Source organism: Motacilla alba, chromosome 14 (genome assembly GCF_015832195.1).
Source record: "Motacilla alba alba isolate MOTALB_02 chromosome 14, Motacilla_alba_V1.0_pri, whole genome shotgun sequence".
Taxonomy (NCBI): domain Eukaryota; kingdom Metazoa; phylum Chordata; class Aves; order Passeriformes; family Motacillidae; genus Motacilla; species Motacilla alba.
Window position 1 is genome coordinate 2,387,431 of NC_052029.1, and position 15,340 is coordinate 2,402,770.

Consider the following 15,340-nt stretch of genomic DNA (forward strand, 5'->3'; position numbering starts at 1 on the left):
TTCTTAAAAATAATTAGGCACTTGAACAGCAGTTGCAGTTTTTCTCAAGTGACTAATGTTGAGCTTTGAGAAGGAAGTTATCCCAAAGATTTATTTCTGTGGATAAATACTAGTTTTCTATGCAATGCCCTTGAGCATTGAGCATCCTTTTCCCTTCCTTTATTCATTTTAGCAATTAGAGCTGCTCTCATTTGAGAAGCATCTCCGGTAAGCTGCTCTCCAGAGCTCTTCCAGTTGGCTCCTTCAGCTCTTCGCAGGTTGGGGCCGTGGTTTTCTCGGCAGCTCCAGGCGAGAGCGGCTCCTTCCCGCGGGGCTGCCGGGACCCAGCCGGGCGGTGCCAGCCGGGCGGTGCCAGCCGGGCGGTGCCAGCTGGCCTGGCCGGGCTGCGCTCCCCCGGCTCGGCTCCCCCGGCTCGGCTCCTGCCAGCTCGCAGCCCACGCTCCCCTTCCCCTTCCCTAATGACAGGGAACGGAGCCTGCCTGCAGACTGCCTGCTTGCAACTGGGAGAACTGGTTTGGGTTGCAGTGTGATGGGTGCTGGAGCTGCCCTGCTCCTCAGACGTTCCTGCTGTTATTTTCAGTAGCTTTAACTTGTAAAAGTTTCGCCTCTCCCTGCCTGCTTTATTTATGAACGGAGAGGAGTCTTCCCTCTGCTAAAGCTTCCAAGGAAGTGAAGTTTGGCTTTCAGTTTGCTTCCTGAAAGCCACCATGCCGAGGCTCTCCCTGCCTTTGCTGCCCCTCCTCACCGGAGCAAACACTCGGGCATCTGGCAGCCAGGCTGGATTATTCCCTGGAGTCACCAGCAGGTGCTGTGCCACCTTGCTTGCTCACCTTGAGAGCCTAAGTGATGGATTTGAAGGTGTGTTATTACAGGTAAACGAGGGGTACAGGGAGATGTGCTGCCATTAATGCCTGGATCCCTGCTTTGCTGTGTTCCAGGATGGCTTTCTTCCTGGAGGAGGTGATGACTTGCACCAAGCGTCTCCTGGAGGTGATATCTGGCTGGCTGCCTCGACACTTCTTCGGTGCAATCCTGGTTTCTCTCCCAGCTCTTGCAGTTTTTTCACACTTCACCTCTGATTTTGAAACAAATATACATGTAAGTTGTTGAACTCCATTCCCTGAAGTGACTGTTTGCAGCTACCAAAGCTTGTTGCTTGCCTGCCTTCCTCCACCTCCCTCCTGCTTTACATCTGTTTGATAGAGATGCCTTGGAGGGATGGGGCTTTGTGGATGATGGAATTCCTACTCTGTTATGTAAACACAGCCGTGGTGAAAACTGTCTGACAAAAGGGATGAGGATACCTAGAAATTCCTGCTGCTTGCATACCTTTTTCTTCTTAGACCAAGCACTTCTGCAGCCAGAATTTTTTTTTTTTTTGAGATAATGCAAGTGGTTTATCTCAGGATTATTGTCCTGGGCTGGATTTGGAGTTTGGAGTCAGGGAAGCTGTATCAGTGAACCTCAACAGTGGGAACAGGATTAGTGGGGGGTGTTCTGGCTTTGCAGAGTGAGATGAAGGAACTCAAAGGAGAGAGCACTTGGAACCTAGAAATGGCCATTGCAGGGGCTGTGGGAATGGTTAAAGGAATGCAATAACTGCCTTCTGAAAAGGAATGGAAAGACATTGGCATGTTTAACCAAGACACAGAGATCTATAGGGAATTTGGTGTCTCTGTTATTAAAAGCACTCAGAAGTGGAGAACAAGGGGTTAAACATTCATAGAATCACAGAATGGTTTGGGTTAGAAGGCATCTCTTGTTCCAACTTCCTGCCATGGGCAGCAGTGAGGAGGGGGCAGAACAGTTTAATTTAAAAGCCAACTGTAGCATAAAATCAAGGCTTAAAAACTGTGAACAAAATGGCCTCAAGCTGGAGATGAAAGATTGTTTCTCTGCAGGTTTCTCTTAGGCAGCACAGTGTGCAATCCTTCCTTTCCAGGATCTTCAGGGAATTCTGTTTCACAAAGCTCTTGCTATTTCAGGGCCCTGGGTGTAGGTAATGACCAGATCCTCTTCACTCTTCCTATCACAGCTTATTCCTGGGTACTGGGGCTGTTTGTTCCATGGGAACATGTGACCACACATTTTTTTGTCCTTGCTGATTTAAACACACATCCCGTGGTTGTCACGGTCACAGCAGGGTGTGGTTGACATTCTGTTCCATCCCGTGCTTAAGATCATTCTGCAGCTTCTACCTTTTGGAGCTTTAGGGAAGAATATTTGAACTGTAAATTGATTTGTTTGTTCATTCAGTCTAACGATGGTCTGTCCCCTGCATGATTCTCAGTAAACTAACAATAGGAATGTTTTCCTCAAGGGAAGGGAGCTGAAAACCTTCAAATCTCTCAAATCTGTCCATTGATTTTGATACCATCCCATTCATCACCATCCTTGATCATCTCTCCAGATGTTTCAGATAATATCAGGAGAACCACTTTATGAGTCTGTTCTCAATACAGCCGGTCAGGTTGAGTCAAAACATTTCAGGCAGCAGCAGTAAAATGGGGATTTTCATCACCAAACTGAGAATGAACTTTGCTTTCTTTCCTCTTGCAGGTGCTCCAGAGTCGTGGGGCTGTTGGCTCACTCTCCAAGAGATGTCCCAACCAGCTTGTGCTCAGTGTTTCCACACTCATGGAGCTCTAGGAAATGGAGTCAATCTATAGAGGGTCAGGTAAGTGTCCTCCTTTACTATGACATGGTTTTGCAAAGTTTTTTTTTTATTCATAGCATTTTATAACCTCCCTGGATATAAAATAATTACAAAATGAAAATTAACAAAAACAGCCATGAAAAAAAAAAAAAAACTTTCCAAAGCCATGCATCCATAGTAAATTCCAGCACATCCTGACCCTCTATAGGCTGGCTTCATGCTGGGGCATCACTTGGAGTGAGAACCAGTGCTCTGCCACTTTAGGAAACCTGAAATGGGGGGAAAAAAGTAAGTTTAAGTTATGGGTTTTTTATGGACACTTCTGAAATTCCTCTTATCCATTTTTAAGTCATTTAAAAAAACAACAGTTGTTGTTTGTGGTTTAAAAATGGTGATTTATGTAAGGATTTTTCCCATACACTGTGTCTGCTCTCAGTCACATGCTTGTTTGTTATGCCACAGGACTGCCAGGCTGCAGAGTCTGCACTTCAGCTGCACGGGACACCTAAAGGGAGACAGAAAGGGAGAGAATGATCATTTCATGCTGTAAAACACAGCATAAAGCTAGACCAGAACTCCTTCATCCAAGTATGGAGTCTCTAGTTTAGCTTGGATGGTCATGGATATTCTTGGGAAACCAAAATTGGCACATCGTTGGCACACTTGAGAGTTTTGTCACTGTAAGGTTGTGCCTGGGGAAATGAAGGTGCTCTGGGCAATGCATCTGTCCTGCACTTCCTTTCCTTTATCCAGGGAATTTGTGGAGAGGTAAAGGGGTTTTGAGATGAGGCATTTGGAACAGAAAATGTGAGCTTGTCCTTTCAAATTGCCACAAGTGGTCGTGTTACCGAGTGTGAGTTGGCAGGGACTGAAGCTGCCTTTTGTCACTGAGGCAGATCCTCCTTGCCTGGACACAGCTGTTGCAGGGCAGTGTGGGAACCTTCTCTGAGGATGTTTCTAAAAGCAGGCAGGTGGGTGAAGTTGCACTCTGCTTTTCCAATGCAATGGAATTTCGATACTCAGTTTAAAGCAGGCAGGATCTAACCCCAGCAGTGGAGAGGAGGCTACCATGAATTTTCACCTTCTTTTTTTCCCTTTTTGTGAGTGAGAAGAGGCACCGAGCTTTTGACCAAGGTAAGCTGGAGGCTCTGGACATCGCTGAAATAACGGGTGTGTGACAAAACCCTCCATCCAGGGAAAACAGTGACAAACCACCAGTGCTAAAGGCTTTCTTGCTGCTGGAAGGGAAGATTTCCATCCTCACCGGGGATCACTTGCTGTGCCCATCATCCAGGAGGAGTTCCCCAGCGTGGCTGTGTGCAGGGCCCTGGGCAGCTGTTAACCCCCCTCTCTCTCTCTGTTGCAGTACACCATGTTCATGTGTTGTGCCATTCTCATCACCATTGTGCAGTACTGTAACTTCTGCCAGCTCAGCTCCTGGATGAGATCCCTGCTGGCAACCGTGGTGGGAGCAGTGCTGCTCATCCTGCTCTACGTCTCCTTGTGCCCCTCCAGGTGAGCACAGCTGGGCTTCTCCTAGGGAAACAAGGGGCTGGTGCACAGGATTTTGCTGTCTGCCATGACTTTCTCCAGCATCTCAACCTTAATGATTTTATTTCTTCATTATTTATTTTTTGAAGGCTTTCAGGGGGCCCTCTTCTGTGTGACACTCTGTGCTTCCTGATGTGTTTCTAGGACACAGTTACAGACCCGCAGAATTGCCTTTCACCACTAGTTTGAAAATCTATTTCAATTAAGGAATTTCCCAGGTATTTGGTGGTGCCAGAGAGCCCAGCTGCTCCCCAACACCCCTCTGGATTTATTTTTGCCCTTAGGAACCACATATTCTTCTTCCACCTCCTTCCTCAATGCGTTTTCCAGTGTGGAAGGCAGGTGCTTAGGTTTAATGAGATCTAATAGCCAGTTCCATTCTCAGATTCCTGCCTTTTCAGAGGACTCTGCAGAGCAGTAACCAGAGGAATCAAGATAATGCAGTTTCTGTGCAATAACCTTAAATTTTTCCAGTTTTCCTCTGATAAATGATTTTCTACAAGGAGAATTTGTTTGCAGTATTCTCCTGCTGTTTTCTTGCCAAGAGAGTCAAGGGGGTCCTTCCAGCCTTCTACTGTTGGCAAAATTTTGTAATCAACTTGCACTTCTCAGTGGCTTAAGACCCTCCCTTGGGATGGACTTAGCAAGGTCTTGTCCTCAGTCAGTCAGTTCCTCTCCTTCAGAGACCTGCTGAATAACCAGGTGAAAAACATGAAGAAAAAAAAACCCAAACAAACCAAAAAGAGTTTGCAGATAGATATTTTAGTGAGTATTTAGCTTTAATTGCCTCTTTAAGTGTCTTCAGTGGCCTCTTTTAATCTTGATCAAATTTATATTTTAAAAAAGGGAGAATGAAAGTCACCCCTTACACCTGTTCACATCTGTGATTTGCGGTGGCTGTGAGGGTTGGAGGGAGAAAGTCCTGGGAAAAAATATCCCGGAGCTGGGGTCAGATGACAAATGATTTCTAAATCATACTGACTACAGAAAAATCCCTTTCTTGTCTGTCTGCAGAGGACTTGGACAAGGAGGGCAGGGGAGTTCTCTCCAGCTGCAGTGCAGGAAAGGAGTGTTTGGCTCTGAAGCCTCCCTTGTCTCCTCATGGATTGGTCCCATTGGGTTCAGGATCCCAGTGATCCCCCATCTGTCCCCCAGCACTGAGTGGCCCTCTCCCAGTCACAAAGATTTCTCTCTGTGGCTTTTCCCTTTGTAGCACTGGTGCTTTCGTGGCCAGCTACAGCTTCACTGAGAGTCATGGAATCACAGAATCCTTGAGTTTGGAAAAGCCCTGTGAGACCACCAAGTTCAGCTGTTCCCCAGCGCTGCCAAGGCCTCACTGACCCATGTCCCCAAGTGCCACATCCACAGGAATTTTCAATCCCCCAGGGGTGGGGCTCCAGCACTGCCCTGGGCAGCTGTGCCAGGGCTTTTGCTTATGACATTTTTTTCCCTGATATCCATCCAAACCTCCCCTGGCACAACTTGAGGCGGTTTCCTCTTGTGCTGTCACTTGTTCCTTGGGAGCAGAGCCCAACCCCCCTGGCTCCAAACTCAACCCCAGGTTTGGTTTTCCAGGGGAGTTAGTGGAGAGCAGACCCTTGATGCCATTTCCTGATTCCCTGCTTGCCCTTCCCTGATCCCCCCAGCAGGAGTTCCTGGAGCTGCTTCCCTTCCCCAGTGCAGCTGCCTGGGGGCTCCTGGCAGAGCCTGGAAAAGGGGTCATGGAATACACTCCTGCACGAGCTCTGTGTTGAGACTTTGTGCAGAGAGAAAGACACAGACCTGGGGGTTTTCCCTGCATTTCATCTCTATTGAGGGACTGGGAATGGCTCTTCCAAAGGTGAGAGGAGGAGACCTTGCTGTTGTGTCAGGTCACAGCCTCAGCTCTTACTGAGTGCTAAAGGGGCTCTGTGGATGTTAAGAAACCCCATTCTCTTAATAAATGTTACTAATGGTGGTGTATTTCCACTTGTGGTGTGAACAGCAGTGACCATTAATGGGCAAGGTTCAAAAACCATGGAATGTGTTGTTATTTCATCCCTCAAAAATAAATATTTCAAGTAGTAGAGCTGTTCAGCTGCAGGTCTGAGAAGGTGATTGATAGAATTGATCCTGAACAAAAGTCACCCAGATTTAGTCAGTGAAACCCATTACTTCAGTTTATTAATAATCATCTTTTTGTTTGTCTCTTACCATGATTCTGATAATATTTTTCATCATGGTGGCAGTTGCAGCCCTGTCTGCACCACAGACAAATCCATTCTGCACTTCTACTTCCTTTTCCAGTTGTAACTGCTCCTGAGAGTTTGATACTCTCTTGCTACCAGATTGCACTAGAGAAATTGTTAAACAAGTAAACAAGTGCTTGAGTTACTTATTTTCCTGTAATGGCATCTTAAAAAAATTGGTTCTGGGTTTGTTAGGGTTTTGGGGATTTGGGAGGTTTTATTTGGTTTTGGGTGGTTTGGTTTGTTTGTTTGTTTGTTTCGTCGTTTTTGGTTTGGGGGTTTTTTGGTTTTGGTTTTTGTTTGGAGATGTTGGGGTTTGTCTCTCTGTGTTTTATTTTTAAAATATTTGTGCTGTGTGCTCACATAAGATAAAGGCATAATGGAGTCTCAGAGTTCTGGGATTGCTTTTCCCTGTTTTCAGGTAAGCTGGGATTGTGGGATTGTTTAACAATTACTTGTTCCAGGCATTACAAAGTTCCAGTTTCCCTTTACAGGGATTTGCAGCTCTGGCTGGTTCCCTCTTCCAGGCAGATAAGTCATGTTCAGATGAAGTTTGTGTGCAGTTATCAGGTCTGCAGTGCAGTTCTTGGTCTGTGCAATAGGGAAGTTGAAAATTCTGTCTGGAATGCTGCAGGATGGTTTGTTTATTGCTGTAACTTTCCCTCTGAAATCAGTGCTTTTTTCATTTCAGCTCCGTGGAAGCTCCTCATCTAGACTTGGCACAGAACTTTAGGTAAGCTTTATATAAAATTACCATCTTTATATTTAGGGATAGAAGCATTTTCAGTGAATTACGTGTAGCAAAACTTTTCATCCACAGTAATCACTTGGAAATTCAACAAATTGGTTCAGCAAGTTGTGTTTAAGCTCCTCGTGTAATTTCCTTTACTGATTACTTGGGTATGACCAAAACTCATCAGGGCTGGTGCTGCAGTCACAGAGTTGTGGAATGATATTTTCTCCTTAAATTGGATTTCTAGGAAATAGAACTATGGAGGAACTATTTCAAACAGCATCTGTTTTTCCAGTAGCAGCAGTTTTTAGAGCATTATCTGTCCACCACGAGCTGTGTATTTGATTTTCTTGGCTGATTGGCACCATTCAGAAGCAGTGTGAGTTGGATGCTCTCACAGCTGGGCAGGTGAGAATTCCCTGGTGTAGAAAAGGCTTTTCCATCCCTGTGGAAAAGCTGGATGTGCAGCCAGCTGCCTTCCCAGGATGGGATGTGGCAGTCTGGGCCTGGCTGTCATCTTGGCTAGGCAGGGCAGGGAGTCATAAAAGTGAGAGCAAAGGAAATTTTAGCCTGGAGCCTTTCAAAGCAAACAAAAATCCCTTCCTGGGTAATTAATGACCCCTTAAAATAAGTGTGTTAAAGATTCACTCTGGTGATTTCAGTGTTGAGTTTCTCGTGGGTTTATTGCAAGTTTTTGCAATACCATTTGAAGTGTGTTCACTGGCCTTTGGTATTAGACAAGTCTGTGTTTGCTCATTGCAGATTTGGGGGCAATATTTGGGCCACGCTGGGTTGGACTGAACTGTGGATGTGTGACTTTGGTAATGCATCTAAAAGGGGTTTTCAGGAGCATGTTGCTTGTCCTGGGAGGATGTGTCGAAACAAAATTCTTTTCTAGTAACTCTCATCTCCACAAATGCTGTGGTGGTTTAGAAACCACGTGGGGTTTAGTGCAGAGGGGTGAGAGCAGTGCTGCTTTGGGTATTTCTTCACCAAGGACTCAGCACTTACTACACTCTTGGGGTTTGGGGGGGCTCTGGCTTTTCTTATATGGGTTTTCCTTTTTCCTGGTTTTGATTAATGGAAGTTCTTTTTTGTAACAGAATTCCAGTTCATTGAACCCAGAATGGAAATTTAAAGCCAAAAGAATAGAAGGGTTTGTAGGTGTTTTGGTTTTTTGTTTTTTGTTTTTTTTGCTGTTGTTTTTTGTTTTTGGGGTTTTTTTGTAAACATTAGTGTGCTGATCACTCCAGTAGTGTCTTAGGATCAGCCTTAGTTTGGATCCTTATTTTTTGTTTGTGAAGCTTTTGTGCTCCTCAGAATTGCAAACCTCTTCCCCAGCAGCTCAGCAGGCTCCTGGCCAGCTGCTAATCACTGATCAATAATTCATCCTGCCTTAAATCTTTGACAACTGGATCTTCCCCTCAGTGACAGAAATCTGTGAGAAGATCACCTGTCAAGCATTATTTTCCTGCAGATATTTTTCCTCCATAAATGTGTAACTTCTGACTGATGACAGGGGAAGGTGAGAGTTGCTGATGGAGGTGTCTCTGGTGAGCAGCTGTGGAGTGAGGCTTCCCCTCCTTTACAAGGCTTGCCTTGTGATCTAAAGGCCAAGTAAGGCAGTGAGCAAGATATGTCACCTGTTAAACATTCCAAACTTCGCTTTTCCCTTTCCATGAGGATGTTGTGTGTGCTCCTTTAGCTGAGGAAGAGACCCATGTGCTAATTCTGCTCAGCACTGCCCTTCAGTCCAGCTCCCCTGGGCTGACCCTGCCCAAACGTGGACATTAACAAACACTGGAAGTTAAAAGAGAGAACTGGGAGTTAATCCTGTTCTGTTTCTGCCATGAAACAGAATTTGGCTTCTTTCTTCAGGGCTCTTACGCTGTATGTTATTGAATACCACATCTCTGGAGTACAGAATTTCCCCTTTTTTCTGGTCATGGACTAATAAAGGGGGAAACTCTCTTAGCCTGACAGAACTTTTTGCTGCACCTTTCTGCCAGAATTACATAAATCAGGTTCCTTGCTTACCCCACTCAGCACTGAAGTTTTCCCATGTTCTAAGAGGGCTTGACAAGGTTGTGTGTTGCCTGTAATGAGGCTGTTCCCTTTCCTTGATCAAGAATAGAGATAATATTAATGTTGCCTGGGAAGAGAGGCAGTAGTAATGGTAATGAAGCCTTAGCACTGAGTTCACCTCTGGACTGTCTGTGAATAAAAATGTGGCGTTTCCCTTGTTTTTCAGGCAGCCCAGTTCTTCAGCCCAAAGGATACAACCATGAACTTTGTCTTTGAAGCAGGAATATTTCCCATTTTCATTCCTTGCTCAGCTCAGAACGGGTGGGATGTGCCATTTTCCAGTGTGGCTGCCTAAGGGGGAGCATCAATTGGCCACTGGAGTGGAGCCTGCAGTCACCCGGGTGCAGGGAAGGGTTTGTAGGCATCCACTGCACGTTTTTCATGGACAGCAGCACTTTGATCCCCTTTTCCACACCTTTCCTGCCTTGAATTCTTCTCTCAGATTTAGCAGGCAGAGGCATCCTCTTTCAATATAGCAAGATACCCAAATCCAAGCAGGGCTTACTGGCTCAGAAGCAAACTGGCTTTCCAGAAAGCTCTGTAAGTGGAAAGCCATTATCTTGATGATTTGTGATCAAGCCAAAGGAGATTCTATCTCTGGAGTCTCACTTGTTCCATGTTCACAGCCTGGATGGAGGTGCCAAGTTAATAGTGAGGGGGCTGTGCCAGGCAGCATTTCACCAGTTTGAGTTAAAGAAACATTGTCAGCTCAAAGTCTCAATTTGAATGATTTTTAAAATCAGTTTTCTGCTGCAGCACCTCGTAAAAAGTAGAATTGAGAAAGATTGGGTAGGGGGGGTGATTCTTTCTGTTGGAGGTGTGGGAGAGTTTTTCTTCTTTTCATTCCAAAGGGTGACTCCAGGTCACGGCCGCTGCCTGGGAGAGGTGCTCCAGGTGATTTACAGCCCTGTGGGTCCTGTATCCTGATCACTGCAGCATCCACAGGCTGGAATTCCAGATGAGGATGATGCAGTTGCTGTCTCCTTCGGGCTGGGATCAGGGCTTTCCATCCTGATGCACAGTGGGATAAAATTTCCTGCTCTGGAAAAGGGATCCCACCCCATGCCCCATGAATGGCAGGAGGTCAGGGCACATGCAGATCTCAGGGCTGGAGCCCACGTGGCCAAGGAGGTCAGGCCATGCTGAGCAGATCGTGGAGAGCTCCAGGGATGGGCAGTGGGGAATGGGAGACAGCAGCTCCTTCCCTGGAGGCAGATCCTGCCTCCCGCGCTCCTCACAGAACGTTTGTGGTGCTCACCTCAAGTACTTGGAGAGTGTTTTGTACAGCAAACTGTAAATAAAAAGCCTTTAATGGCTTAAATAAATCCCTGTGGCAGGAATGTCTGATGTTAGAGGGGATTATCTGGATCACACTCGTACTCCCAGAGCAGTAACAGAGTCATTGCTCAGATCTCTGCCCACAAGATGTGTGAAATAATGAACTCAGCTTCAGAGGAGAGCCTGAATTGTGCTCCTCTATCCAGATTCCTTCCTCGCTTTCAGCCACCTCTTCTTATTTTCCAAGATCTTTTCTCTGACCTACATCACTTTGTTTTATTAGCCCATCAAGCTAGGCGAGGGCATTTTGTCACCTCCAAAATAGGGGGATTAGCAGGGATTGTATTTCAGGAATTGTTCCCTTCTAGTCGTTAATCATGGAATCATTTCGGCTGGAAAAGACCTCCAAGACCAGGGAATCATAGAATAAAAGGGACCAACAAGGATCATCGAGTCCAACCCTTAACCCAGCCAAAGCCACCACTAAACCACATCTTTGTCTTTGTCTCTGATTGTCTCTCACGGGAGGAAATAAATAGATTCATACCAGAGGTTCTGCTGAGAATCAGGGAGGAAGGAGTGTCTTGGTACAGCAATTACAGGAACCTGATGGTGGGGCTCTGCCTTGAGTTGGGACACCTCCTCCTTTCATGGTCCCCTTGTGAAGAGGGAATAAAATGAATACACATTCACTTCTGGGAGAAGTATATTTATGGTAGAAAACAAAAGAAGTAGTTTTCAATGTAATCTGTCCTATCTTACATCTGAAATTCAGCCTGCACTCTCTGTATTGTAAATATTTCACTCACCAGAAACTTTTTTCCCCATAGGATTTCTGTAGAAAAGGGAACAGATACAAAGACTATGGCACAGAGAAATGTTTTTGGATATGGGGCACGTTCATCTGTCTCACAGCTGTGCTGTGGTTTTGTTTCATCACACTTTCCTGTCAATCAAATATTTGAGATTGAAACTGGGGGAAAAAAAACTGTGCCTGTAATAAAGTTCAGTTCTGAAATATATCCAAAGTGGAAGCCTGTCCCCCATGGACATGAAGCAACAAATTTAACTCAGGAATGTTTTCATATGTTACAGTAACAAATTCAGCCTTCTCTTCCTGAGCTGTTGCTCCAGTTGTGCTGAGTTTGAATCCCTTCCTGCCTTCCCAGAGAAATGCAGGCAGGTGCTGAGTATGGGTTCCTTTCTCCAGGAGAAAGGTTGATGTGATGCTTTCCCTTTTCAAACCATCTCTTAACTCGAAAAACTTCAGCGCGTGTCTGCTCATATCAAATCTCAAGCTTTGGCATAACTTTATCCCAAAAATGCAGTTGGATCCCTGCAGAAAAGACTGTGCCAAGCTGTCTGCGTTTAGCCTTCGCTTCTGGGAGTGCATAGGTGGGGCCTGCTCGATTCAGTTTGTGTCTGTGCATCTCTGCAGAAAGTTGAGATTGGAGAGTGCAGATGTCTCCTCGTTCAGGGTGGTTTGGCACTGGCAGATGCTCCATCAGCGCCTCATAATCTGCACAGGCAGGCAGTGAACTGTCGAGAGGATCTGAAATACTGCTCCCGGTCTATGGCAGACAGGAATTTTTGATTATTTTATGTAATCTTGGCACTTGGAGAAACTTTCTGTCTCCGCCATGAAAAGCTGAAGTGTTTTTATCACAGAAAAAATGACAGCACAGCCGTGCTCCCCACTTCCATGCAGCTCATAGAACCCAGACTGGGCTGGGTCAGAAGGACCTTAAAGCCCATGAAGTTCCAGCCCCCTGCCACGGGGTTCTCCACAATGTGTCTTTTACAGGGTTACCTTCTCCCAAACCCTTTGTGTGTAGCATTAAAGGCACATGGCAAAGGTTCCCAGTCCTTGGTGAGGACACAAGGGAAAGGCAGAGGAGTATAAAGCTGCTGCTTCTGAATATTGTTGGTAATAAAAAGTGCAAAACCAGATAAATTCCACAAAACTCACGGGCACCCCCACGTACAGACCTTCAGTGCTCTCGTGTACCTAAACACACGCACGGGTACATATTTACATACAGGGGTTTTAGTTGTATATTTAGATACAATAATAACTGTTGCCTTGGTGAAGTCCTTAAAACAAGATTGGGCTGTGCCACTGAAGATGATGAGAAAGAAATACTTAGTGGGTTTAAGGAAGTAAACTCGGTGAGTTTAAGAATTAAATTAATTCTTTGGTGTTTCCTTAACAGCAGATGAAGTTCTCAATGGATATTTTATAATTTAGGATGTAACTGTGCTTCCCTTTCCAGCATTTCTAACCGTGGGGCGGGGATGGCAGTGCCTCAGTTAAAATGCACCTGTGTGTTCTCCCCTCTGCGCAGCTCCAGAAGGAGCCCGTGCAACGGCTCGGTGCCGAGCGACGCCAAGCGGCCGGCGGAGCTGATCGGCCCGGAGGTGGTTCTGGTGTCCTTCCTGCTGCTGCTGCTGGTCTGGTTCCTGAACCGCGAGTTCGAGGTCAGCTACCGGCTGCACTACCATGGGGACGTGGAGGCCGACCTGCACCGCACCAAGATCCAGAGCATGAGGGATCAGGCTGACTGGCTGCTGAGGAACATCATCCCCTACCACGTGGCCGAGCAGCTGAAGGTGTCGCAGAGCTATTCCAAAAACCACGACAGCGGCGGCGTGATCTTTGCCAGCATCGTGAACTTCAGCGAGTTCTACGAGGAGAACTACGAGGGTGGCAAGGAGTGTTACCGGGTCCTGAACGAGCTCATCGGGGACTTCGATGAGCTGCTGAGCAAACCCCACTACAGCAGCATCGAGAAGATCAAAACCATCGGGGCCACCTACATGGCGGCGTCGGGGCTGAACACCTCGCAGTGCCAGGACAGCAGCCATCCCCACGGGCACCTGCAGACCCTTTTTGAATTTGCCAAAGAAATGATGCGGGTGGTGGACGACTTCAACAACAACATGCTGTGGTTTAACTTTAAACTCCGGATCGGCTTCAACCACGGCCCCCTCACGGCCGGGGTCATCGGCACCACCAAGCTGTTGTATGACATTTGGGGGGACACCGTGAACATCGCGAGCAGGATGGACACCACCGGCGTCGAGTGCCGCATCCAGGTGAGTGAGGAGAGCTACCGCATCCTCAACAAGATGGGGTATGACTTTGACTACAGGGGGACGGTCAATGTGAAGGGGAAGGGTCAGATGAAGACCTACCTTTACCCCAAGTGCATGGACAACGGGATCGTGCCGCATCACCAGTTGTCCATATCTCCAGACATTCGGGTTCAAGTGGATGGCAGCATTGGGCGGTCTCCGACGGACGAGATTGCCAACCTGGTGCCTTCTGTACAGAATTCTGAAAAGATAGCCCACGGCACAGATAACTCAGAAGCCAAGGACATCCTTCCTTCCGCCAAGAAGCTCCAGAAAGACGCGGGGAAGGCAGAGGAGAGGTGCAGGTTTGGCAAAGCCGTGGAAAAGGATGACTGTGAGGAGACGGGGACCGAGGAGGTCAATGAACTGACAAAGCTAAATATCTCTAAGAGTGTATGATGAACTGTCAGAGTTGCATGAAGTGCTCTGTCCATAGAAACACACAGACTTTTGCAATTGGCAGTTTTCTTTTCCAAGAGAGACTTTCTCCACACCTGGGTTGTACGTTTGTGTTCATTTCGGCACCTGGGGCTGTGTGGATCATGGCTCTTCAGGGCTTGTTTTCATCCATCTCTCTCCTCCATGCCCCAAACCACATCCCAAGCTCCCCAGCTCCCTTGTGCAACCATCTTACAGCTGAGTAGAGGATATTAAGTGCCTTCAGATATACTCCATTGGACTCCCTGTCAAGGTACAGAGGCCCCAAGTGAAATCATAGCTTTGGGTATTTATCTAATTTTAAAGAAAAGAAAAGCTGTGGTTATATCATTTTTATTGTCGTTTCTCACAAAACACTTTTTTTGGCTAATGCAACTCCTTGGGTTTTTTATATCTCTCGGAACAATGTTTTACTGTTATCAGACCTTTTGTATGTAACACACAGACATGTGCATGTATCTACCATATGAGACTGCTATAAAGTGCCAGTAATGCACCACAAGAATGTCTGGGCGAGGGGTGGCACCCTTTGGGTCGGGCTGGAGGGGAGTTGTGCCGTGGCTCAGCCTTTAGTTAGGGCAGGAGGAACAGCTGCTGCCCTTCTGTTCTCCTTTCCCGATGCTTCTGCAGCCTCCATGTGCCATCGTGTGCTTTGGATACACTTCTTTTCCATATAGCCAATGAGTTACTGATCCGTGGGAATGGAAGGAGGGTTGGGACAGTGCCAGCTCTGGGGACAGCTTTCCAGAAGCAGGAGAGACCTCGGGAGCGCTGCAGTTCAGGGCTCCCGGCTCCGTGCGCAGCTCGGTGGGCGAAGGTAGGTGACATCGGTGTCTCTGAGCTGATTGGAGAGAGACAAAGAGAGAAGCAAAATAAATGTTTTGGGAATGCCTTTATTTATTTATTTATTTTATTCCTGTTTGGTTTTTTGGGGTTTTGTTCATTTCTTGTGGGATTTTTGGCGTGCGGAAGGGACCGGGAGAGATGAATTGTTCATGGGTTTAACGGGAGTAAGAAGACAGTGTTTGAGCCTCTCTGAACTACCAACCACTGTGAGGATGTTACCTTAGGCAATATTTGGTTCCAAGCTGGTGACACTTCAGAAGCCACCAAACACAGCTGAGTATCTCAGCTTCCCTCTGGACTGAACCAATGGTGCTGCACAATATTTTTCAGGATTTTTACACACACACACACACACACACACACGCTGTGCTTTTGCAGCAGGGAGGAATT

At 46.6% G+C, this 15,340-nt stretch overlaps 1 protein-coding gene across 3 annotated transcripts in view; it reads left to right on the forward strand.

The window, feature by feature from the left end:
* ADCY9 (adenylate cyclase 9) overlaps nucleotides 1-15,000 on the forward strand; it is an 83,336-nt gene extending 68,336 nt beyond the window's left edge. For 2 of the 3 annotated variants that reach the window (XM_038150825.1, XM_038150827.1), the window contains 4 exons: nucleotides 939-1,098; nucleotides 4,023-4,171; nucleotides 7,127-7,168; nucleotides 12,805-15,000. In XM_038150825.1, coding sequence (XP_038006753.1) covers nucleotides 939-1,098; nucleotides 4,023-4,171; nucleotides 7,127-7,168; nucleotides 12,805-14,065 — 1,612 coding nt within the window. In that variant the 3' untranslated portion in view covers nucleotides 14,066-15,000. The remainder of the gene's footprint in view (nucleotides 1-938; nucleotides 1,099-4,022; nucleotides 4,172-7,126; nucleotides 7,169-12,804) is intronic. The other variant, XM_038150826.1, reaches the window with a different exon arrangement.
* Nucleotides 15,001-15,340: the final 340 nt, after the last annotated feature.